We start from the raw sequence: 27,357 nt of genomic DNA, 5'->3' as shown, positions 1-27,357 counted from the left end.
TGGGATTGCGCTACTGCGCATGTGCCCAATGGACAGCCGTTGGGACTTGGAGCGCAGAGACTTCGGCTGGCCGGGCAAAAATGTTGAAGCGGCGGGCGCCTTCGCCCCGCCCTACTTCAGTCTGTTAGGGCATGAGCTGAGCCCCGCCTCCCCCGTAATGCCCCGCCCAGTCTGCCCACGCTGCTCTCTGGAAGATGTAGTCCCGGCACCTCACTCCCCGGGGAGAAGCTGGCTGTGTCGGGAACTACAACTCCCAGAGTTCCCCCCGCGGGGCCACTCGGCCAGTCTGTGTGTGTGTGAGAGAGAGTGTTGAGGTGGGGGGGTGGAAGGTGCGAGGTGCTGAGTGTCAACATGGCGGCCGGGAGACAGACAAAGACGAGTCAGGCGGCTGGGATTTGAGCGGCAGGGGAGAGCAGAGGAACTCGGGCGAGGAGGGCGGATATCACCACCCAGAGAGGGCCCGCCGCCGCCCAGATACAGGGCTGTACACCGCTACTGTAACGGTGAGCGACATCCCCTCCCCCTTCCTCCTGTCATATCATCACACAGGTGAGCGGCCTAACACAACTTCACCTCACCGTCACCATGGAGACCCCCCCATTACACAGACAGGTCACCCCCCCTCCCCCCATTGTAATCTTACTATATAAAGTGCAAGTGTCTCTGCGTCCAGTCCCTGTGTCCGTGGGATTGCGCTACTGCGCCTGTGCCCCACGGACAGCCGTTGGGACTTGGAGCGCAGAGACTTCGGGCGGCGAAAAATGTTGAAGCGGCGGGTGTGCGCGGGCACGCGCTCGCACACGAGAGCCGCTCGGTCAGCTCTGCGCGTGTCCCCGATGTTGCTAGGGCAACAGGGACACTACATATGTTCTAGCGCCCGTTAATTTAACGGGCTTAATGTCTAGTTGCATAATAAAACACATAGTAGTTGAGGCTGAATAAAGACAACAGTCCATCCAGTTCAACACAAAATGATCACAACTTTTATGGGTTCTACACCTCAATTAAGGGGCATGCTCAGTTCTCCAGGCTCCACCTCTAACTAAAATATCACTTTTGGGTGGCTCTGTCTTTAAAAGAAAAAAAAAAACAAGCTCCCTTTTTCATTTTGTAAGAATTATAATTGCACACAACTCTCAATGTGCCCTCCGGGAATCCGTCATAACTGAATTAATCTGCAACCTGGTTGCAATAGATACATCATGTTCGCCCTCTCGCTGGGGATGGTTTAATTAAGCCTCTGACATTAAGAATGAATAAAGGCAGACCAGGAACGACTTCAAGAGAGAAATGTGCGCACCTCCCAGCGGGGGTTCACAGATATGACAACCTAATGTTCTGCTCTGCACTCCGGGGCTTGTAGGCTAAATGTTTACTACTTCATTATCTGCTAGCATAGACACATCCCTGGACCAAGCAGTCTGATGCCTGATGTCTTCCACCGCTACTACTAGTGGTTGGATTTCTCTATTTCTTCCTGGGGGGAGTGGACATCTCCACTAAGATGCTGGAAAGTGATTTAACAATCTGAGATCGCAGAAACAACGCTCGGGTTAAATCTGTCCCCACAGACATCCCGCCCCTCCCTCACACATACACAAGCTGGCATATTTTTTTCCCATCTCATCTGGGTTGCAGTCTCCTCCTGCAGACGCCAGCAGCTGCCGAGCTGAGCTGAGATTTTAGGAGGAGGCTGTCGCTGCTGTGGGTACCACTTGCAGAGGAACTAAGAGTTTACCGCCTGAGAATGAGCGCTGCTGGGTCATAATGAGCTGCTGGGGGTAAGTGACAAAGTTTAATCCCTTATTGCTGCATGTTTATGTTTATTCTCAGGACTGGATCATAGGGAAAAAAAAAAAAAAAAAAAAACACAGCCCTAACAAAAAAGGTTCAAAAATAAATATTAAAAATGGTCAGGACACGGGTTATGATCCTCATCAGGACTGTTGCCAAGAGGGCAGCTTTAAAGTAGAGTTCTGGGTACAAGAAAAGCAAACATACATATAAGGTTAGCTTCAGGTAAGGTAAAGAGTGGTGTGGAATGAATACCAAAGGTTGCATAGGTATCCAATAATTGGGGTAACGTTTTTGGCATGTGACCCTTTTCTAGCATGTCTTCTATATTACATTGGTTGGGAGGAAAACTTCCTTTGCTACTGTACGGTATTTGTAGGGCTGAGTTTTGCATTAGACGCCGTGCAGCGGTCTCAGAAAATGTTTAGGGTTGAAAAAGGTAAAGGAAAAAAGAATTTGAGGTTACCAGTACTCCTTTTTCTTTTTAAATCCTTTCTTCCCTCTGATAAACACCTCAGCTGTTTCTTTCTGGTCATGGCCTTTGCGCCCCGATTATAGAGCATACCAACACACATAGATGAAGGCTTCCCCAAAATGGCCACTGGGGCCATCAGTTGTCTACATTACCTGTTCCTTTGGCAGACTACAGTGGTTTCTTCTTCTTCCTCATGATTGCTGCTCCACCATACCATAATGGTCACTGTCTGCAGGGGTAGAGAGCTGTGGCTGTGGGGAGGCCACTGTAAGCTTCATTGGGGACCAGGTCAAATGGGCCTACAAGAGAGGAGCAGTTCCTTGGGCCCACAAGAGGCAAAATCTGGTTGTGAGACCATATACAGGGGTTGGAAAAAAATATGGGAACACTACATGATTTGCCAAGACGATAATGCTCCGATTCAGATGGCTGGTGTTGTCAAATCATGGTTTGACGAGCATGCTGACAAAGTCTTGCACCTTCCTTGGGAGCCACAATCGCTGGACCTCAGTATCATAGAGCCACTATAGTACATTTTGGAGATCAAGGTTCGGGCTCGTTTTCTGCCTCTGGCATCTCTGCAAGGACTGAAACTATTTTGCATGAAGAGTGTTATCAGATTCTATTATCCACAAACCCAAACTTATATTTATCAATTCCCAGGAGAATTCAGGCCATTTTGGATGCCAAAGCCAGTCCAATGCCATATTAGGTAACGTTCTCCTTCTTTCACCTGGTGTTTCCATAATTCCTGTATATGAAGTAAAGAGGAGCCAGGTCTTGGTTTGTCAGTTTGTCTTGGCGTGTGGTAGCTGAGGTAGACCTTTACTGACCAACTCTTTGGTCTGGCTTGGAGATGCCACTGGTGGTGGGCCAGTGCCACCAGAATCCAGTGTCAGCTTTCTTTTCATTGTGTTGTTAGCCTATGTATATGACCAGAGTTTGGCAATGCAAGGTTTAGGCTATAAAAAGGTCAAAAAGGGGGTCTATTATCTTTTCTAGTGACTATAAGATGTAATTTATGCTTCTGGTGGAGTCAGTTACATGGACCAGGCCCCCTGGCAAATGCCATCACTAGCCTGTTTATTCCAGATTATAAGTTATATGTGTCCCATCCAGTGCTTTAAGTGGCCCAAAAGAGGTGCCGGTACTCTATTATAGCCTATAAATTTTTTCGCCCCCCCCCCCACCCCACATCAGGGTCCCCACAGAGCACCCCCCCTGGCCTGGGCTGGGACTCCGGAGCAGGGGGACTCACTGGTGGTGACTGGTCTGGCTCTGGAGAGGGAAATATCCTTGGGGGGGGGCAATTAAGGGCGCAGTTGTCCAAAATGAGCGTATGGAGAGGTGGCCATATTTGGAAGTGGCGGTACTGAGTACCAGTGCATACCGGCCCACTTAAAGCACTGGTCCCATCATTCTTTGCAAACAGATTGAGCAGGGTTTTCAGCATGCCTCAATGACACTCATACCCCAGTCTGAGTTTTCTCTGAGTCTTTTCTCTTGCAGCCCCCTTCATTCCCTACAAATCCCTATACTTACTATATCTTGCAGTGTAGACAGAGCAGGTTGTAAGTGAATTCTTTCCTATGATCAGGGCTGAGCATGATTAGACTGTAGAGAGACTTGTGATGGGTGAACTTGAGAATCTATGGCCTGCAAAACCATGGGCACAGAATTCGGTATTCCCAGTTCACCAGATTTCCAGTAACTGAACTTGGCACATCAAGACTGTCCAAGATCTTTTTCAGTGAAATTTCATAAGTAAAAAAGCTATGGACTGGTAGGTTTCAGCCCTTTAATTATTTCCATGTTAATTATTCAAATTTATTTGACTCAAGAGCTGCGTCTGTCATCGTTACCCTCCTTTTCCATACTGAACAAGTCTCTGACCTGGATCCCGTGTGATTCTATACCAGTATATTTATTCCATGTCAGTGCAGCATTAAATCTGAACACCAGGCATTTATAAAAGGCAAAAATAATGCAGTTCTGTATTTTTTTTTTAAATGCAAGCATTAAAAGTAAATATAGAACATAGCATGCTGTGACCTACTGACCCTACTTAATTCATTAACCATTTTCCTATACCATCCCCCTACCCACATAGAACAGGTCCTCAAAACCTTTCCAGAAGATAGTGTTAGGAATAGGCTCGTAAAATGTGACAGTTCGGGTAGACAAGGGCTGGGTGGGTTAGAATTTGACTTTGGCACTTTTCCACTGCAAGTACCAGCTCGGCTCTACTCGGCCCTGCTTGGCCCGGTTTGCTTTTCCACTGCTGGTACCGCATGGTACGGTGTTGGAACGGTTCGGTACTGTTTGGTACGGTTTGCTTTTCCACTAAAGTAGTACAAAAGTTAAGTGGGTGGGATAACAACGATTCTCTGACCAATCAGTGGCTAGTAGTAACTGCATGCAAAGGATTGTGAGATATGGTACCGGTATGGTACCTCTTGACCACAATCGAGGTGGTACTGTTGAGCCGTACCGTTCGGTTCCATGCAGTGGAAAAGCGCCACCGTACCGTACCGTACTGAACCGAACCGTTCCTACAACGTACCATGCGGTACCAGCAGTGGAAAAGCACAAAAGCGTGCCGAACCGTTCGGTTCCATGCAGTGGAAAAGCGCCAGCATCTTGCAGTCTACTGTACAACAGAGCTCAGGGAGAGGGAGGGAAAAGCAGCACAAGGAACACAAGCATCTGTAGGAGTCAATCGTGTGAGCTGCAGTGAAATGAGCGTGCTGACAGAAGGAGACAGCAAAGTGACGGAGAGAGATGAGCTCATCAATATGCTGTATATGATATTTGTAATCCTTGTAAATGATATAAAGCAAAGTGGTGGCGCTAGCAGTAAGACCTCCCTCCAGGGATCTCAACTTGAATAGTAATCAAGCTTCAGAGTACGTAAAGTATCACCACTCACCAGATGTGCTGACCCCAAAACACAAAAGAGGACAGCCCCATGGATGGATCTCTATGTACTAACGCCACACGCTTTTATTACAATTGACAATGTTCCACGTAAGTTTATATGGTAGCTTTTATGTTTTAAAGTATTTAGATGTGACTTTAATAAAAAGACATTGCTGCACTATTGCTGCACTATCCTTTTATTATATCACTTGGAGGAATATCTGTAATTAAGGATCCTTTTTTATTCACTCCGCTTGATATTTTACCTGTTTTGGGGTCCTAAGTGCATATTGACATCTATTAATGCAATGAAGTCCTACATTTTGGTGGGTGTCCATCTGAATTGCCTGGTGATGGTGGAGACTTTTCACAATGGAGACACAGTGGATACGCTAAGATGCATACTCTATGTCATACACATATTTGGCCTCCTTTGTGTTTTGTGATCAGCAGATCTGGTGAGTGGTGGCACTTACACATACTGAAGATGGAGTACTGTTCAAGTTGTGGAGGAAGGTCTCACTCCTAGGGCTCCAGCTTTGTTTTTTTAATCTCAGGGCTGGATGTATAGAAATGCAAATTGTTTGGCAAGTAAAACAGCCAGCATATACGCTATATTGTCAAAAGTATTGGGACACCCGCTTTCACACGCTCATGAACTTTATTGGCATGACATCCCAGTCTAGGGTATAATATTGAGTTGGCCCACCCTTTGCAGCTATAACAGCTTCAACTCTTCTGGGAAGGCTGTCCACAAGGTTTAGGAGTGTGTCTATGGGAATGTTTGACCATTCTTCCAGAAGCACATTTGTGAGGTCCGGCACTGATGTTGGATGAGAAGGCCTGGCTTGCAGTCTTAGCTCTAATTCATCCCAAAGGTGTTCTATCGGGTTGCAGGCCAGTCAAATTCCTCCACCCCAAACTCACTGATTCGTGTCTTTATGAACCTTGCTTTGTACACTGGCCCAAATCATTTGATGGAGGGGGGATTATGGTGTGGGGTTGTTTTTCAGGGGTTAGACTTGCTTCCAGGGAAGGGAACTCTTAAGGTGTCAGCATACCAAGACATTTTAAACAATTTCATGCTCCCAACTTTGTGGGAACAGTTTGGGGATGGCCCCTTCCTGTTCCAACATGACTGTGCACCAGTGCACAAAGCAAGGTCCATAAAGACATCAATGGGCAAGTTTGGGGTGGAGGAACTTGACTGGCCTGCACAGAGTCCTGACCTCAACCTGTCAGAACACCTTTAGGATGAATTAAAGCGGAGACTGTGAGTCAGTCCTTCTTATCCAAAATCAGTGCTTGACCTCACAAATGCGCTTCTGGAAGAATGGTCAAACATTCCCATAGACACACTCCTAAACCTTGTGGACAGCCTTCCCAGAACAGTTGAAACTGTTATAGCTGCAAAGGGTGGGCCAACTCAATATTGAACCCTACGGACTAAGACTGGGATGCCATTAAAGTTCATGTGTGTGTAAAGGCTGGCGTCCCAATACTTTTGACAACAGTGTATGTACCTGTTTGTTCACCTGTTTGCCTGAAGTTCACATTTAATTAATTAAAAGAGATATATGTTTTTTTTATTTTTGCTGTCCCCCGCATCTGTATCTGTCCCCCCGGTGCCTCTAACACTGAGAACCGAGCGATGGGAACACCGCCGATCCCTTGGTTTTCACAGCTCCCGTGAGCAGAAAACTGCTGACTGTCATTTAGCAGCTCTCTGCTCTTCCCCCCTGAGCTCACTAGAGAGCTGGGTTGTGGAGGGGCGGGAGTGGTCGGCTAAGGCTCTCAGCGGCTCGCTGAGAGGCTGAGCCGGGTGCCGGTGTTGTAAAATTTTGTCGGACCCGTGAAAAAATCGGACCTCGTCACTTCCGGTTATAGAGCAACACAAAACAGCGGATGGGAGTCGTCCGTGCGCATGCGCAGAAGACATTTTTTCGAGGTTTGGCAAAATTATAACAGAGAGCGGACAGCTGATTGAGAGGAGGCGGGGCTGAGGTGCGACGGAGGACGGAGGACACATATGCAGAGCTGGTGGAGGAGGCGGGACGGAGGTGCGGCCGTGTAATATATGCAGGACTTTAGCGAATCCTTATGTTTGATTATCTTTAGCAATTATCGTATTATTTATCCCTAGGATTTCATTACATTTAGTATTTCTTATTTTGTATTATATAAATACTAAATGTAATGAAATCCGAAGGATAAATAATACGATAATTGCTAAAGATAATAAAACAAGGAGTCGCTAAAGTCCTGTATTTATTACACGGCCGCACCTCCGTCCCGCCTCCTCTATTCAGCTCTGCAGGTGACGCGGCGGTGTCTTCCGTCCCACCTCAGCCCCGCCTCCTCTCATTCAGCTGCCCGCTATGTGTTATAAGTTTACCAAACCAAGATAATGTCTTATGCGCATGCGCACTTGAGACTCCTAGAACCGGAAGTGACGAGGTCCGATTTTTTCACGGGTCCGAGAAAATTTTAGAACACCGGTCCAGGCATGGGGACGGATCCCAACTCTGTGGTCATGATGACACCCGAGCCTGGACCAACTCTGTGACGTCAGCAGAGAGCGGACCTCAGACCACTCTCTGCTGAAAATGGGTCACAGGAGTGCAAAACAAACTCCACTCCTGTGATCCATAGGAGATGACCGTCCGCTGCATATATACTGCCAGGGCCGCCATCAGGGGGGTACAGCCAGTACTCCTGTATAGGGCCCCGGCACATAGGGGGGCCCGGACAGCATGAAGATCGGTAGGATAATAGCATACCTCCCAACCTGGGCAGGACTGTCCCGCATTACAGAGGCTTTGTCCGGCATAATTCTGGTGATAAATGTTACCTTCTAGCTCAGGACCTGCAGCAGTGGGAACATTTAGAACAGCCAGGGATTGGCTAACACACCAGCTGGGTGTGCACTATGCAGCCACAATGAGAGACTGCACCTGTCAAATTCATGCTGTGGTATCGGTAATGGGCGGGACTGCTACTCAGACCCGCCCCCTGTGTCAAGCAACACGTGCATAGGGAAGAAGGAGAAGGAAGATATGGCAGCCAGCAACAGAAAGGTATTTTTGAAAGGAAATCATGTGGAAGATGGGGGGCCTTTGGGGAAGATAAGGGCAGAGAAGGGGTGTGTGTGTTGCAGAGGTTGTAGCAGCTGGGAAGAGGTGCAGTACAGAGGCATTTATGTACATTCGCTACTATGGACAGCTTGGTATGGCAGTACTCCAGATTTTTAACATTGGCCTCAATGGGAAATCTTGGTCACCTTGGTATAGCACTACTCCCGATTTTTAACATTGGCCTCAATAGAGAATCTTGGTCAACTTGGTATGGCACTGCTCCCTGTCTAACATTTGCATCTATGGGAAATCTTGTTTAGCTTAGTAAGGCACGACTCCCTATCTAGCACTCTCCTGAACCCTGTGCATATTGCACTCTAGAACCCTGCATTCTGTATCTAGCATTCTCCTGAACGTATTCCTGACCCCTGCACTCTGTACGTAATGCATTCCTGACCCCTGCACTCTGTATGGGGTTGTGAATTTGTGGAGTGATTTGGGGGGTTGCGCTGTGAGGGGTGATTGGGAGGGATTTCTGCTAGGAAGAGGGAATGGGGGAGGGGGTGATAATATCATTTTGATATTTTCGGTGGAGGGGGGCCCTGTCAGGTAGGCTGTATGGGGCCCCAGGATTACTAGAGGTAGCCCTGTATACTGTGGCAGGCTGGCTCGGCTGTGCGAATTGCCGTACCTGTACGGTAGTTTGCGGGAGCTGTCCTGGGGGCGAGCACATGGCAGTGGGGTTGACGATCCACGGGACCGGCGACACCCATTGCCGCCGGGCACCTGCGATCGCTCCCTTCTGAGAGAGAAGTATGGTCAGCTGTTGTAAACACAGCAGTAATATATAGGATCACAGGTCTCTGTGGTCATTTCACAAGTCCCTTCCCCCATACAGTTAGAAAACACTCCCCTAGACTTACACTTAACCCTTTTATCGCCCCTGGGTTAACCCCTTCCCTGCCAGTGTCATTATTACAGTAACAGTGCATATTTTTAGCACTGATTACTGTAGTAATGTCACTGGTCCCCCCCAAAACTGTCAAAAATGTCAGTTAGGGGTCCGATATGTTGCAGTCCCACTAAAAATTGCAGATCGCAGCCATTACTAGTAAAAAATAAATAAATAAATAAAAATTACATAAATCTTTCCCCTAGTTTGTAGACGCAATAACTTTTGCGCAAACACATCAAAATACGCTTATTGGGATTTTTTTTTTTACCAAAAAAATGTAGCAAAATACCATTTGGCCTAAAATGATGAAAAAATTTATTTTTAATATTTTTTTTGGGAATGTTATATAGCAGAATGTGAAAAATATTGTTTTTTTTTCAGATTTTTTTTTCGTTTATAGCACAAAAAATAAAAATCGTAGATGTGATCAAATACCACCAAAAGAAAGCTCTATTTGTGAGAAAAAAAGAAGGACATCAACTTTATTAGGGTACAGTGTCGCACAACTGCGCAATTGGCTGGTAAGGTAACGCAGTGCCGAATCGCAAAAAATGGCCTGGCCACTAAGGGGGCAAATCCTTCTGGTTAAAAATGGAGCCTTCATATTTCCATCCTGGATCCCCTGGAGTGGCACTAAAATCTAAGCTCTCTGCTGCTGAACAATGGGCATATTACACTTCTATGTGTTATAAATCTCAGGACTTGATGTACAGGCATACAATTCATTTGGCAAGTAAAACATCCCACATGTAAGCTCTAACGTAGCTCATACTGTATTAAAGTGTATTGTATTTGTACTGTCTACCCTCAAGATGTAAAGCGCTGCGTAAACTGTCGGCACTATATAAATCCTATATAATAATAATAATAATAATATACGTATTTTATCTGTTTGCCTGGAGTTTACCTTTATTTAATTAATTAATTAATTAGGTAAGCACTTACTTAAGACTTTTAAAACTTAACCCTTCATATTTCTGTCATTGATCCCCTAGAATAACACTAAATTCTGTCATTGATCCCCTAGAATAACACTAAATTCTATCATTGATCCCCTAGAACACAGGTGTCAAACACAAGGCCCGCGGGCCGAATGTGGTCCCCCCAAGGCCATTTCAAGTGGCCCTTGCACCTCTCCTGCAGCTGTGGCACCCCCTTGTCTCTGCCCCCAACTTGTCTCTGTAGTCGGCAGCAAAGAGGACAGAACTCCTTTGCCAGATCCTGCACTCCTCTGTGCAGCTGCAGAAAGACTCATCTTTGCCCCCCCCCCACCCCCCTCAGCAGTCCACAGCAGAGAGGAGGGCAGAATTCCTCCTTCAGATCCTGCACCTCTCTGTGCAGCCACAACACCCCCTTGCCTTTGCCTCCCCCTGGTCCCAGCATTCAGCAGACTATGGAAGCTGACTGCAGCTCTCCTCTGGTTCTCCTCCAGACCCTGCACTTCTTCCCAGATCAACCCACATGTTCTTCCTGGCAGCAGCACAAGGTAAGGGGGTGCATTGTGATGTAAGGAAGGGTGGGTGACTCCTGACTTCTGATGGTGGGGGGTTCTTGACATCTCATGTAAGGGTGTAAGGGGGCGTGGGGTGCTCTGGACATCTAATCCTACAGATATAACCGGCCCTTTGAGGATTGAAATCGAGTTTGACACCCCTGCCCTAGAATAACACTAAATTCTATCATTGATCCCCTAGAATAACACTAAAATCTTCGCTCTCAACCACTGAACAATGGGCATATTACATTTCTTTGTGTTCAATTCCTAAATACCTGCAGGTGGGCACAGTCCTAACCGCTTGTTACGCAAGTAAAAATCGTGCACACAAAAACAATGGCGCCCACGTTCCCATTTTTGCGGTTCCTCAGCGACTGTTGATAAAATCAATAGAACTAAGCGATTCAGGAAGGAAATTAAATTTGCAGATATTGGATTCTGCCAACACTCTGCATAAGCAGGGCTGCTAATGGCGTTCCCGGTGCCAGCAGGCGTAAAGCTGCTGAATACAGTCAAAGAGCCAGAAGGTATCACACAGGGTGGGGAGTTGTGATTGGTACGGACAGGTATCTCCGATGAACCCCATGGATTGCCTGCTCTGCTGCACTGTGTGTGTAAAGTGCTCTGTGAATACAGATATAGACATTAGAGGATGAGTAATCAAATGGCCTGCAGGTATCTGCAACATCCCCGAATCCTTTGCTGCCTCAGTCTGTTCCTTAACTCTTTGTCTTCTGCAGGGACATGAAATACTGGAAATGCATCTGTAGTCCTGGGACAGGCAATGTGCTGCAGAGAAGGCTCACTGGGATGAAAGCATGACCATTGTCTTAGCCATTCATTATCATTTTAACTCTATCACTATACCACCTATAAGCTTTGTCTTTCTAATGCTAAAGTGATACTAAACAATATCCTTATTCTCTAAAAATAAACCATACATATGCATTACCTAACCACTTCTGGACCGGAAGATTTTCCCCCTTAATGGGCAGGCAATTTTTTGCGACTCGCAACTGCGTTACTTTAACTGACAGTTGTGCAGTCTTGCGACGCTGTACTCAAATAAAATAGATGTGCTTTTTTTTTACCACAAATAGAGCTTTCTTTTGGTGGTATTTGATCACCTCTGCGTTTTTTTTTGCGCTACACACAAAAAAAGAACGATAATTTTGAAAAAAAAAACCCCCAATATTTTTTACTTTCTGCTATATAACATTCCCAATTAAAAAAACAATTAAAAATCAAATTTGTTCATCATTTTAGCCCAATTTGTATTCTGCCACATATTTCTGGTAAAAAAAAAAAATCCCAAAAAAGGGTATATTGACTGGTTTGCAAAAAAGTTATTGCGTCTACAAACTAGGGGAAAGATTTATGTCATTTTTATTTATTTATTTTTTACTAGTAATGGCGGCGATCTGCGATTTTTAGTGGGACTGCGACATTGCGGCGGACAGATCGGATACCTGACATTTTTGATCCTTTTGGGGGGACCAGTGACATTACTACAGTAATCAGTGCTAAAAATATGCACTGTTACTGTAGTAATAACACTGGTAGGGAAGGGGTTAACACCAGCGGTGATCAAAGGGTAAATGTGAGCCTAGGGGGTGCTTTCTAACTGTGAGGGGGTGGGCTTGTGGAATCAACACAGGGACCTGTGTTTCTAAATAGGAGAAACACAGGAGCCCTGTGTTGATTACTGAGAGAACAACAGTCTGCTGTGTTTACATCAGCGGACTGCCATTCTATCTCCACAGGGAGCGATCGCGGGTGCCCGCGCACCCCCAGGATCCCTACTGCAAACAGCTGCACAGGTATGGCGATTCATGGGAACCTGCCGACGTATATAGGTGGCGGCTGGTCGGCAAGTGGTTAAAGGAGGATTACAGCCAAAGCTCATTTGGCTGTACTTCTCTTATGGATCACAGGATTGTCGTTCGTTCTGCACTCCTGTGACCTGTTTTCTGCAGACGGCAGGCAGAAGCCCGCTGCCAGCTGACATCACAGAGCCGGTCTAGGCTCAGGAAAGATCGGGACCTACCAGTGAGCCACTGAGAGACTGAGTCGGCCGCTCCCGCACCCCCCCCCCCCCCTGCACAGCCCGTTGCTCCAGTGAGCGTTGAGGGGCAGAGCAGAGAGCTGCTGACTGACAGTCACTAGCTCTCTGCTCGGGGAGCTCTGAGAACTGAGTGATCGGTGGTGTTTGATCGCTCGGTTCTCAGCCTTAGAGCTGGCAGGGTACAAATGCAGCATCAGACTGATGCTGCATCCACCTAGGTGAGTATGACCCCCCCCCCCCCCCCAAAAAAAAAATGTAATGTAATCTATTTTTCATTAAATCATTTCAGTGTTTTTTCTGCCTTGTAAGCTCCTGAACCTCTCTTTTCCCTCTCATTTCTGTATTTTTAGTTGCTGTCACATGCACCGCTCTATGCACACTACAAATTCAATAGTCTTAGTCTCTAGTCCAGAGGTGGGGAAGCTTTTTTTTTCTGCCAAGGGCCATTTGGGTATTTATAAAATCATTCGGGGGCCGTACAAAATTATCAACTTAAAAATGTGCCTGTTATATTTGGTTTAAACATTTAATTAACTCACCCCTAATGTGATGGCTGCAACTGCTTCTCTTTGGTGAGGTGTGTGATGTTAGCTGGTATTGATGATGTTGCTACTCGCAACTGGTTTTCCAGGTTTGCGTCGGTCAGTCTGGAGCGCAGTCGACACTTTGTGGTGGTAAGTTTTTAAAAGAGCTGCTGGCGGGTACTGCTGGTGGGTATAGCTGGCTGGTACTGCTGGTGGGTATAGCTGGCTGGTACTGCTGGTGGGTACAGCTGGCTGGTACTGCTGTGGGTACTGCTGGCTCAGGCTTGTACTGCTGGCTTGTACTGTGCTGAGGGTACTGCTGGCTGGTACTGCTGTGGGTACTGCTGACTCAGGCTGGTACTGTGCTGTAGGTACTGTGCTGTGAGTACTGCTGGCTGGTACTGCTGGTTCTGGCTGGTACTGCTGGTTCTGACTAGTACTGCTGGCTCTGGCTGGTACTACTGGTTCTAGCTGGTTCTGCTGTGTGTGCTGCTGTCGGGAAATGCTGGTTAGCAGCCGCGCCGCGCTGGAGGAAGAGACAATGTTTCCTGTATTGGTCACAGGCGGGGAGTGCATTTGATATCACTCCGCCTGTGACTCACTCAGACTGTCATAACGGAGCGGGAACTATACAGGAAGCATCGGCTCCGTTCTGACAGATCAGCTGAGAGACACAGACTCAACTGCACGGGGGCCGGACCAAATTACTTTGAGGGCCGCATACGGCCCCCGGGCCGTAGGTTCCCCACCCCTGCTCTAGTCCATCTTAGAAGTTAGCAAGAAGGGTAACTACATTACTGTATACAGAACACACATAGCCACCCTAACAGGAAGTCGGATCGCAGAAGAAAACAAATAGGAATTTGGAGGAGGCTGAGAGCAATAGAAGATACTTTTTTGAGATAAGAATACATGAATATAATTTTTAAAATCAGAGTTTAATGTCACTTTAACCACTTGCCGACCCACTGCAATACATACAGTATACTGCGACAGGGCGACTGGTACAGGCACTATAACGTACCTGTACATCCTGGCTTTCTTCCAGGTTCATGGCGCACACACGTGCACCACCACCCACTGGTTTTGCTGGGATTTAACACAGCGGGACTCAGTCAGCAGGTCCCGGCCAATGATTCATGGCTGGGACCTGCTGATCGGCTGTGTCCAATTACAGCCCAGAGCCCTGTGCTGACAATCAATCTTTAGCAAAAAGCAGCACATAATACACACATTACACATTGTTACATAGTAATATAGTAGTTAAAGCGGAGTTCCACCCTGGGAATACTTTTTTTAATAAAAATACCCCCGGGACAGTCAGGGTTAGTGCATTCCACAATGGATAGCCTCTGATCTGTCCCGGGTTGCACTTACCTTTTAGAAGAAATACTTACCTTGAAAATGTATTGTCCAGCGCTGCCATCTCAGGTGTGGGCAGCTTTAAGCCAGCGCGATCCTCTTCTGCGTCCTCTTCTGTCTTCTTCAGTCCCACAATGCACTGCACCGGCCCCGCCGTCACTTCCGGTGCCGCAGCGTCATCCCTCCACAGCTTCTGGGCATGCCCAGAAGCTGTTTAGAAGGGAATGACGCGCGCTCACTGGAAGTGACAGCGGGGCCGGTGCAGTGCATTGATTCCTGGGAGCGATGACGTTCAGCTCCCAGGAATCATTGCAAAGCCAGGAAGTGACGAATCGCCGTGGCCGCCGAGGGGAGGAAGAAGGAAGTAAGGTAAGTATCTTTTCTTCTATACAAGGTAAGAAAAAAAATAAAAATTGCGATTATCCATTTGTTTTTCAGGTGACCCGGAGCGAGAAGATGGAGGTAAGTATAATTTTAGGGTGGAACTCCACTTTAAGGTTGAATAAATCCAATAGTCCATCCAGTTCAACCTGTCTCGTAGGTGTGTGTGTGTGTCAGTGACGATAATGATTTCCCATATCCCTGTATATTGTGTTCTTTGGGATGCACGTCCAAGAGTCTTTTAAAAGTATCAATACTCCCTGCTGATACCACCAATTGTGAAAGCGTGTTCCACATTGGAAGAGAGTTCCAAATTGTTAGGCACACATTTAACCCCTTGAGATATATATATATATATATATATATATATATATATATATATATATATATATATATCATCATATGTAGACGCTAATACTTTCACGCAAACAAATCAATATACACCTATTGGGATTTTTTTTTTTTTACCAAAGATACACTACATTACCAAAAGTATTGGGACACTAGTCTTAGTCCGTAGGGTTCAATATTCAGTTGGCCCACCCTTTGCTGCTATAATGGCTTCAGCTCTTCTGGGAAGGCTGTCCACAAGGTTTAGGAGTGTGTCTATGGGAATGACCTTTCTTCCAGAAGCGCATTTGTGAGGTCAGGCACTGATGATGGACAAGAAGGTCTCCGCTCTAATTGGTCCCAAAGGTGTTCTATCGGGTTGAGGTCAGGACTCTGTGAAGGCCAGCCAAGTTCCTCCACCCCAAACTCACTCATCCATGTCTTTACTGATATTGCTTTTAGCAAGCCACTTGATATGGGGGCAGGTGTGCCGTCTATGAATGATCCATGCCACTTCATCAAGGGGCCAGCTGCAAGAACCTGAAAGAGACAGCCTGGTTCCTGATGATGTAACAAAGGAAGGTGAAGGTGCAGGTCCTGGCATGCAGTAGTGGATTAGAACAGACAACACTGGATTTGCTAGGCGTGTGAGTGTATAAGGCTCCGTTCACATGTGAGCGTATGGATTGCGGGCAGAACCACCGCGGTTCCGCCCGCAATCCGGAGATTTATTGCAAATCGCGGGACGCCTAGCGTTGCCCGTTGATTTGCAATAGCCCCCCAAACGCCGAGCGATGTTGCCGCGATTTCCGCCTGCCGAATCGCGGCAACATCGCGCAAACAAAATCGCAGGACGCAATACGCTCCAAAGAAGTACAAGAGCTTCTTTGGAGCGTATTGCGTCCCGTGATTTTGTTTGCGCGATGTTGCCGCGATTCGGCAGGCGGAAATCGCGGCAACATCGCTCGCCGTTTGGGGGGCTATTGCAAATCAACGGGCAACGCTAGGTGTCCCGCAATTTGCAATAATCTCCGGATCGCGGGCGGAACCGCGGCGGTTCTGCCCGCGATCCAAACGCTGACATGTGAATGCAGCCTAAGGGGGCCTAATTATTTACTACAGTGTTACAATATTTCTGTAGGATTTTATATAATTTTTCCAGTTTTCATGTACCTCAGAATTACTCAACCTGAAAGACTGGGGACATTCCTGTGCATGCAGGACATCCTGAAGTTGAACACCAAAGAAAGTACCTCTATGGTGTCCTGTATTCACAGTGTATGCATGCCGAGAGCAGTCATCCTGTCAGTGCTCCTCCCCCCATTACCGAGGACCGCTCAGCTCTGGTGAAGATCAGGACAGGAAAAGGACTGAGAATTTTAGGTAACTGTTCAGAAGACTTCGGAATTAGTTGAGTTAAAAAAAATAAAAAAGGAATATTCGCCCCCCACCATTTCAGAAACCATAGACCTTGTCCAAACCTATTATTCCTACGAACTTATGATGGCCTCCAGTGCAGGTCAATATGCTCAGGCATCTCACGCTGGACACAATGGGGTGAATTTACTAAAACTGGGGAGTGCAAAACCTGGTGCAACTATGCATGGTAACCAATCAGCTTTTAGGTTTGTTTTTGCCAAAGCTTATGAACAAGCTGAAGTTAGAAGCTGGTTGGCTACCATGCAGAGCTGCATCAGATTTTACATGCTCTCGTTTTTTAGTAAATCAACCTCAATGGCTTTACTTCAGAAAGAGAGGCGGTAAAAGATGCCCCTAGATCACACACTTTCCTATATGGATACTCCAACTCTACCATAATACTTTGATATTAAAGTTTATTATGGCAGTTAATACTTATACTGATGCATGAAGATTCTGCTGCAATTATTTTTATATACCTTGTTTAAATAACGGAAACTTCAATAAAAAATGTATTAAAAAAAAAAAAGGTTATACACACTGAGGGAGCCTCCAGGATGGGGTGAAGGGTGTCACTTGTTGGGGGGGACCATGTCGCCCACAATTGGACTTTACCTTTCCCCCTATTGTAAAGAAGTTGGGTTAAGAAGGACTTTGGGCTAAAGCCCCGTACACACGTACCGATCGTCGGCCGACCGATCGGCCATCTTTTGTCCCCGGGCTGTCGTGTCCGCTGAAAAGTGCAAAAGACTGCACACGAATTTTGTCCGCCGACTGCAGAAGTGATGTCATGTGATGGTTAACTTTCCCTGTGTTTTTTCTTTTCTGAGCATGCCCAGTCTTGCAAATATGCTGTCTTTCGGCCGAATTCTGTACTGACTGGCGAACAATCGGCCGTTCTGGTGTCGGCATACAAAAATTTTAATGCTTGCACGACAGATTCTGTTCGGCCGAAAGTGCGCTGTCGGCTGTCGGAAGCATCATACTAACAAGCCGAAAATCGGCCGATCGGTCGTCGGCCGAATCTTTTCGGCCGACAATCTGCACGTGTGTACGGGCCTTTAGTTACAATGAGGTTCTGAGGAGCTGAACCGTCAACTAACTCTTCCACAAGCTAATGCATGCCTCCCAACCTTCTGAGATGAGAAAGAATGACACTTTTTAGCATGAAGTATGTAGGCAAAGGACACACCCTTGTTATGTAAAGCGCTGCGTAAAATGCCTGCAATACTAATAATAAATACATACTGATTGGTTAACCCCCTCCCATCCGCTCTACAGCCTATATACGGCTGCAGCGCGGACTCGAATTTTCGGGAGGCCGTTTTTAAACGGCCTCCAGTGACACGCCCCCCCGCGCGCTCCTGCGAGCGCGCATCGGGGAGAATCTGTGTCGGCCGTGTCCCTTGGACACGGCCGATCACAGATCGTGGTGAATGGCCAATCACAGCGGCCATTCACCACGTGATCAAGCCGTCCAATGAGAGATGATCTCATATGTAAACATATGAGATCATCTCTCATCGCCGGCGCTCCTTCCTCACACAGACACTGCAGTGTGAGGAAGGAGGGGGAGCCGACAGCCGCTGGGGACACAGAGACATGTAATCAGGGCACTAATCACCAGTGCCCTGATTACTGAAGGTAAAAAAACCACACACATTGCCCCCCCATCAGTGCCCACAGTGCCCGCCATCAGTGCCCCCATCAATGCCCACAATCAGTGCCCATAGTGCTGCCAGTCAGTGCCCATCAGTGCCTGCTCATCTAGGCACTGATGAGCACTGACTGGCAGCACTATGGGCACTGAGTGTGGGCACTGATGGTGCTGCCCATCAGTGCTCATCAGTGCCGCCCATCAGTGCTCATCAGTGCCACCCGTCAGTGTCCATCAGTGCCACCCGTTAGTGTCCATCAGTGCCGCCTATCAGTGCCCATCAGTGCCGCCCGCCAGTGCCACCTCTCAGTGCCCAGCAGTGCCACCTCTCAGTACCCAGCAGTGCCACCTCTCAGTGTCCAGCAGTGCCGCCTATCAGTGCCGCCTATCAGTGCCGCCTATCATTGCCGCCTATCAATGCCGCCTATCAGTGCTCATCAGTGCGGCATATTAGTACCTCCTCATCAGTGCCACCTCATCAGTGCCCATAAGTGCCACCTCATCAGTGCCCATAAGTGCAGCCTATCAGTGCCCATCAGTGCAGCCTATCAGTGCCCATCAGTGCCGCCTCATCAGCGCACATCAGTGAAGGAGAAAAATTTATTTTCAAAATTTACTCGCAGAAAATAAGAAAAACTTTTTTTTTTTTTCAAAATTTTCTGTCTTTATTCTTTTTTTTTGTAAAAAATAAAAAACCCAGAGGTGATTACATACCACCAAAAGAAAGCTCTATTTGTGTGAAAAAAATGATAAAAATTTCATATGGGTACAGTGTAGCATGACCGCGCAATTGTCATTCAAATTATGAGAGCGCTGAAAGCTGAAAATTGACCTGGATGGGAAGGGTGTTTAAGTGCACAGAAGGCAAGTGGTTAAACCCATACGTTTTTTTTTCTTCAACACTACTTTTCTTTCACACTGGCTTTTTGAAATAGCAAACCCATTGATTTAGTGGTTGGATGAAAGGCTTAGTGTAGTATAATGGTTTTGGTAGTTCTTTAAAGAGGCCTATACAACAGACCATTTGATTCTAAAAGAGGGGACAGTTATGAGATGATTTGCTATAATGGTACTCAATGGTGAGCAAGAGAATTTTAGGGGTGCAGGAAATGGCAGGAGGAGTCACAGTGCTCTTGCCTTGATATCACAAGGCACAAGGGGGGAAGCTTGTACAAAAGGCCTCCATCACTTGTGTGTGCCTAGGGCAACATAATGTCTAAATACAGCTCTAACTACAGGGAAAACTGTACTGAGCCACTCAGACCTGCAGTAGGCCTTATACATGACACTTGTCACACCCAAAAAATAGTATTTATTAAAGGGTAACTCCACTTTTGTGGGGAAAAAAATTGCAAATAAAGAAAAAACAATATAGCGTATACAATTGCGACACAAATCATATTGTAATTGAATGTTATTAAAAATTAACTTTCCTTTTCAATCTGCAGCTGTTGTAATTTTCTGAAAATGCAATGCAATATGGCTACCTGGAGCTGTTCTGTACACAGAATGTATACTAACCACACCCCAGAAACATAATTTCCTGCTTGTGTGATTGGCTCACCAATTTTCCCAGAAGTCTGCACTTAGATACAAGTCATATTTCTTGCATCCCCTGCAACAAAAAATTTCATTTTTGGTGGGATACTCCCAATAGGAACACATCTAAAAGGATGCAAGCCCAGCAGATTTCCTCGTTAGAGCCCTGCAGCTGCCACACCTGATAATTATGAAACCACTCCCATTTGATCCACTCAGGACTGAGGAACAAACAGTGATTTCTTCAGAATAACAAAAGGTAGGAATCTTCAACAAAGTTTGTTAAAATCCTTGTAATGTACAGAGATCATCCAGAGGGGAATGTTTTTTTCTCAACAAAAGTGGAGTTACACTTTATCCCTTTTTAGTAGTAGAGTCATTTTTTTAAACTTTTTAGTTTAGAGTCATTAACCGACTCTAAACTTTGCCGCAACTCCTAAACTTGATGCTTAGCCTCAGGCCCTCAGCCCAACCCCCATACATATCTGGAAAACTTAAAACGTGCGTTAATTTAATTGTAAACCCTTTAATCCACCTGTGACCCCATGAGAGAGATTTCACCTGACCTCTTGTCTCTGTAATATATGAATCAGAAAAGCCTCACTGACAAAATAAGTCTTCAGCCTGCAGATGCCACAGCAGACTCAAGGTGTCAGTGTTCATTGTTTAATACTGTAGTTGTCAGATACAATACAGTATTAGGAAAATTAGTGATTTTTTTTTTAAAAAAAAAAGAACAACAAAAGAGAAAGATAAAGAAAAAAAACATATAAACAATGTTTTACTGTTATCATATTTGTGCATTTTACAGCAAAAAGGGTTTTACTTTGTTAACAAATTTGGAAACATATATTTTTATTTCCTTGGCTTTTATTAGGAAATAAACAAAAATAGAGCTGCATTTGTCCTAAATGTTTCCCGATGCAACCTTTACAGAATTTTGTGCTCATTCTTGTTTTTGCCAAAAAATATAATAAAAAAATAATGCCAATTAAAATGATATCACATAAGGGTGCTTTTACGTGCTGTAATGGAATGGTAAACCTCAAAGTGAACATATGCGTTTTACTTTAGGAGAGCTTTATTCCCCTTTTGATGCCGCATTGCGAAACAGGTAAAAAAACTGTTTGTATAAATTGTTAAAGTAACATTAAGATAAGATAAAGTCCAGTTAACAATGCTTTATATTAGCACGGGGGCGACTTTTTCACAGGTATGTGATCAGTTAAAAATTTGAACGACATTGCACTCACTTACATGGGCATTTGATGCTTTTGTCCTGAATGCAAATATCATGAGATAACGCAGCTTCTGGCTGCACTCCTTGTAGTGTTTTGACCAAGATGTCCAAGACCAGCACGCCAAGATTAGAATTCCTTAACAGATTTATTCCTAAAATGTCAATTAAATACAGTATGGCTAAGATTCTGGTGCCACTCAGGGTCCCTTCCCCAAGAAAACTTTTTTCTTTTGTTATGCAAGGTCTGGGTCTGGTCAATGGAGACCAGTTTCAACCCACCCATGCAGCTTCTATGGAATAATCTGTGGATGCCGACTGTCACAGACAGCAGGCAGTTCCAGCCTGAAGCACCCGGCACAAGGAGCCACTGATTCCTGGAGCCTTTTTTAACATGAGACCAATAGCCACTCTCACAGTGCCATTGGCTAGGGACTCAAGTGGTTAAAAGCACAGGAAACTATTAGGTATACGTGAATATCAAATAAACAGCTCATAGGCGTGCACACAGGGTGTGCCAGGTGTGCATGGGCACACCCTAATCACCCTGTTTGGCGCAGATCCCCCCTGTTTAAACCCCTGATATTTCACCAAAGTCCAGTAATGGGGCTATTACTTAAAAAAAAAAAAAAACTGCTGACACCATCCACTGCCCTACTGACACCAATTTGCCCTACTGATTCTGTCAGTGTATATACACATGCGCGCACACACATGCAACACTAAGTGTTTGAGCTTTGAGGTGCACATCCTAATGCAATAGGCTGTGCACAGCTTTATAAATGTGCCCTGTTAGAACTATCATGCTGACTCTGCTAAATTTGGCCAGGGAATATAGACATTAATGATTTCTGGTTATATATGGGTTAATAAATTGATACACTTGTCACAGCATATAGAGGGAATGATGCACACAGGCGCCCTATACTCTATACCCTATATACTGCATATGTTCACAGCCCATGAATACAGAAAATTCCTTTTAGCAGCATTAAGTAATGGCAATCACACTAGACACTGACCACTAGGGGGCTCTCAAATGCACTTTAGATAAATTATTCTTCTCTTTTTCCACCACCAGATATATTATATATATATAAATTATTTTCAGAGTGCTGTTATCACTACCTGTTTATCATATCTAATGCTCTTATTATCTGACAAAAATTAAAACCCAACAATTAAAAGTCATTATTTGCAGTGGAGCTTGGCCTCTAATCTTTGCCAGGTTTAAATGCTCGTTTAGACTAGGGGACAATAAAAGGACTTTTACTTTGTTTCTCAGCATCCTCACATCTAATGCAGATATAGTCCCTAAACTGGTCTTGAGCAAAGGAGCCTGCGGGAGCAGAAGATCAGGTCAATAAAACGGCTTTACCTGGTCCCCTAAACATAAATGAGCATTGAACCCTTGCAGTGTGGGCACAGCCCAACGGCAAGGAAGGACTTTTACTTTTCCCGGAGTTCGGTTTAATTTTCAGTTTTTGGAAAACATAAGGTGTATATCAACATGTTCTTAAGCCTCGTACACTCGATCAGATTATCGGACAAATTTTCCTCCATTTTTTGTTGCATGCTAGTCTCATATGGAAAGTAAAGAGGTTACTTTCATACGAAAATTCTCGTACCACAGAATTCAACTTCAGAAGTGATGTCGTGTGTTGAATTGTTTTGTAATGTATTCTTTTGTTTCCGAGCATGCATAGTCTTGCTCTTACGATTTTTTTCGGACAAAAACTGTACTTTTAAAAGAGGAAGTAAACTTCCATCTTTAAGTTTTATCCATAGACAAGCCTATATTAAGGTATAGGCTTATTATAGGTATTATAGGTAGTGTAAATATCTCCTAAACCTGCACCGTTTAGGAGATATTTACTGAGCTAGCAGCCAGTTACGTCACTGGCACACGCGCTCTGAAGGAATGGCCGCCTGTTCCGTTTCTTAGGAGCAGTGTGTCGTGACTGGCGGAAGGAAGACCGGGTATAGATAGACGCTGCCTCCAGCAATGACATTGCATGGAACTGCTGGAACGTTTCATTTTCAGGTAACATAATGTGCTAGTTTGCAGGTATAGGGGAGAGGGTAATGTGAAGGGGGCAAATGGAGGGGATTTGTAGGGGGCAGTGCCGTGTACAGTGTGGGGGGGGGTGATGTAAAGGGGGCAGTGCCGTGTACAGTGTGTGGGGGGGGGTGATGTAAAGGGGGCAGTGCTGTGTATGGTGTGGGGGGGGTTGATGTAAAGGGGGTAGTGCTGTGTGTGGTTGGGAAGAGATGTAAAGGGGGCAGTGCTGTGGGGGAGAGATGTAAAGGGGGGGGGCAAGTGTTGTGGGGGGTGGGATGTAACAGGGGCAGTGGTGTGAGGGGATGTGAAGGGGGCAGTTCTGTGGAGGGTGATCGGCAGAAGGGCAGTGCTGTGGGGAGGAGGTGTGATGCAAAGTGGGGCAGTGCTTTGGGAAGGATGTGAAGGAGGGCAGAGCTGGGAAGGGGAGCAGTGCTGGGGGGGGGGGGTAAATGGGGCAGTGTGGAGGGAGGTATGAAGGGTGGCTGTGCAGTGTGAGGGAGATGTGATGTAAAGATGGGCGATGCTGTGGGGGGGGGGGGGGGTTGAAAGGGGCCAGTGCTTTGGGTGGGGAGATATGATGTAAAGGAGGGGAAGTCCTATCAGAGGGTGATGTAAAGAGGGGTCAAGTACTGTGGTGTGGGTAGAGATAATGTGAAGGGGGCAGTGCTGTGGGGGCTGAGGGGGGAGAATGTAAGGAGGGGCAGTGCTGTGGTGGGATTGATGTAAAGGGGGGACAGTGCTGTGGGGGGGATTAATGTGAGGGGGTGGGGGGATTGATGTAAAGGGAGTAGTGCTATTGGGGGGATATATGTAAAGGGGGGGCAGTACTGTGGGGGGATTGATAGAAAGGGGGGGCAGTACTGTGGGGGGAATAATGTGAGGGGGGCGTGGAGATTGATGTAAAGGGAGCAGTTCTATGGGGGGGAGGGGTATATGTAAAGAGGGGGGGGATTGATGTTAAGGGGGCAGTGCTGTGGGGGGGGGGATTTTGATGTGAAGGGGCAGTGCTGTGGGGGGGGGGATTGATATTAAGGGGGCAGTGCTGTGGGGGGGATTGATGTTAAGGGGGCAGTGCTGTGGGGGGAGTGAACAATAAGGTACAGTGTTGGGCATGTCCCTTAAAAAAAGTAATTAGTTATAGCGGTATATTCTATTAATGCATACAAAGCCTGCTCGGATTGGCAAAGGTTGTCTAAGCCTGGCGCTCTGCCAATCCGAGCAGGCTTTGTATGCATTATTAGAATACACTGCTTGCTGTGATTGGCTCAGCGCGGTACATAGAGTATTACAACACAGGGATGTTCTGTAAGTAGCCGAAGCTTATTGTATACTCATCCAGCGGGCTAAAATATTTAATAGGGACGTTCCGTAACTAGCTGAATAGTAACGCCGCATTTTTATTGTCAGTAACGGTAATGGCGTTACTACCGGGGAAACAGTAATGCGTTTGATTACTAGTTACTGTAAAAAGTAACACCGGTAGTAACGCCGTTTACTTATAATGCCGTTATTCCCATCACTGCTAATATAAAAGGGAAACTGATGTGAAATGGGTGACTGATGTGCAGGGGACTGAGGATCTCTGCTGGAAGAAAGTTTTGCTGATCAAAACTCCATTCATTTTATTTCAATACCCCCTGGTATAGAAAGTTTTTTTTTTTTTTTTTTTTTTTTATAAACGTTTTATTGAAAAGAATAACAATGAACATTAACAAGTGATGGCAATATAGCACAGTCAGCAGACATAAGTACAAATAACAACATACATCCAAAATAACCATAGACTGTATCAAGGAGTAGAAAGATGCCACCTGCGGTAGATACTGAGGTATAAACAAATCAAATGTGACCAGGCCTGGTATAGAAAGTTATTTAACTTCACTTCCTGTCCTGTTGAACACCATTTTCAACAGGACAGGAAGTGATGGAAAATCTGCAATGGGGTCACAGGCAGAAATAAAATTGTAACTGGAGTTCTAGCCTAGGGCTAGACAATGCCCAGTTATCAGGTTATTACCAGGGCTACTGAAAAAGAAAACCTCTCTTGCTACCCGGTCATTAAGAACTATCTCCAGTGGTTAGGTGGGCACTAAAAAGCCGGGGCTATTGTTCTGCGAAGCCAGCAGAGCATGAGAATGTAGCAGCCAAGGTGACTGTATTGACAGCCGGAATTGCACTAGAAAAGCTGAACCCTGCTGGTGTGTGAGGAAGGTGAACTGAGCTCAGTCTGTAGGTGGGGACTATCTTTGGTACCTTGCATGGGAGGACTCACTCGCATACAGTGTATAAAGCAGCGGTATTCTTTATATAAGTTTTTAGTAAGTTTGTTTAAGAAATAAATGAACCGGTCTTTTGCACTGTTATTTGTATAGCGATGTAGAATAATACAGTCTCCATATTAACTAGATGTGTTACCCAAGGACAGCGTCAGTTAGCGGGGGTAGTATCCCTTCATGGAGTATGTACTGGATCATTCTGCAGCTTGTGCTGACTCGCACCTCCATACCGAACATTGGAGTATAAGCAATGGGTAAGGAGCCTGCCCTGAGCTATCCCTCCTTGCCTGGAACCTTTCCCTACACTTAATACTGGCCCTCACCAGTGGGCTCCTATCCGTGGCCATTCACTCACCAGAACTGCACCAAAGTGACGTGGGGTCCCTTATTTAAAACGTTCCCTCACCCAAGATGGCTGTCAAAGTCTCTTGAGAGTTCAGTGTCCAATCAGACTACTTTCCTTTCTCAAGGCACTGTATGGAATTTCTAAGGGACGAATTCCCTTATGAGGTTCCTCCTTTCCATGCAGTCAAGGCACTAGGCCACCTATAGGTGGAAAGGCTAACTGCACCTGCCTACAAGTAGGAGCCTGCCCTGAGCTATCCCTCCTTGCCTGGAACCTTTCCCTACACTTAATACTGTCCCTCACAAGTGGGCTCCTATCCATGTCTATTAAATCACCAGAACTGCACCAAAGTGACGTGGGGTCCCTTTTTTAAAAGGTTCCCTCACCGACGATGGCTGTCAAAGTCTCTTGAGGGTTCGGTGTCCAATCAGACTACTTTCCTTTCTCAAGGCACTGTATGGAATTTCTAAGGGGCCAATTCCCTTATGAGGTTCCCCCTTTCCATGCAGTCAAGGCACTAGGCCACCTATAGGTGGAAAGGCTAACTGCACCTGCCTACAAGTAGGAGCCTGCCCTGAGCTATCCCTCCTTGCCTGGAACCTTTCCCTACTTGGAAATTCCATACAGTGCCTTAAGAAAGGAAAGTAGTCTGATTGGACACCGAACTCTCAAGAGACTTTTACAGCCATTGTCGGTGAGGGAACCTTTTAAAAAAGGTACCCCACGTCACTTTGGTGCAGTTCTGGTGATTGAATGGTCATGGATAGGAGCCCACTTGTGAGGGACAGTATTGGACCAATTCCCTTATGAGATTCCCCCTTTCCATGCAGTCAAGGCACTAGGCCACCTATAGGTGGAAAGGCTAACTGCACCTGCCTGCAAGTCTGTCTCACTTATGTCTCAGTTATATCTGGAGTTAGGATCTAACCACAATAATTTTGTTTTTTAAGAAACATTATTTCAAATTATAGAACTGATGATCAATCAATCTAATTGTTTATTTCTATGTGTATGGCCAGGCTATACAGAATCTATCTCAGTCAGTTCAGATAACTTATAATATAACAGTATGGAGTTGATTTACTAAAACTGGAGAGTGCAAAATCTGGTGCAGCTGTGCAGAGAAACCAGTCAGCTTTTTTGCCAAAGCTTAAAGTTTAACTCCACTTTTGTCGAGGAAAAAAAAAATTCCCCTCTGGGTGATCTATGTACATTACAAGGATTTTAACAAACTTTGTTGCAGATTCCTTCCTTTTGTTAACCTGAAGAACTCCTTGTTTGTTCCTCTGTGCTGAGTGGGTCCAGTGGGAGTGGTTACATAATTATCTATCAGCTGTGCAGGTGCAGGCCTCTAATAAGGAAAGCTGCTGGGCCTGCATCCCTTTAGACGTGTTCCTATTGGGAGTATCTCACCAAAAATGACATTTTTGTTGCAGGGGATGCCAGA

The 27,357-nt window shown here is 45.8% G+C and overlaps 1 protein-coding gene across 2 annotated transcripts in view; it reads left to right on the top strand.

Moving 5' to 3' along the window:
- Positions 1-27,357, top strand: part of GRID2IP (Grid2 interacting protein) — a 261,941-nt gene that overhangs the window by 54,735 nt on the left and 179,849 nt on the right. Inside the window, exon 1 of one of the 2 annotated variants that reach the window (XM_082261267.1) lies at positions 1,385-1,781. The exons of the other annotated variant lie outside the window; for it this stretch is intronic. Within the exon in view, the coding sequence (XP_082117393.1) occupies positions 1,768-1,781 (14 nt within the window). The 5' untranslated portion in view covers positions 1,385-1,767. Of the gene's footprint in view, positions 1-1,384; positions 1,782-27,357 lie in introns of those variants that run through there. 2 annotated transcript variants of the gene reach the window in all.

The sequence above is a fragment of the Pelophylax lessonae genome, assembly GCF_965119305.1.
Source record: "Pelophylax lessonae genome assembly, chromosome: 6".
In the NCBI taxonomy this organism is placed as follows: Eukaryota; Metazoa; Chordata; class Amphibia; order Anura; family Ranidae; genus Pelophylax; species Pelophylax lessonae.
The sequence above is the reverse complement of the archived record's forward strand: the minus strand, read 5'-3'. Positions and strand labels throughout refer to the sequence as shown.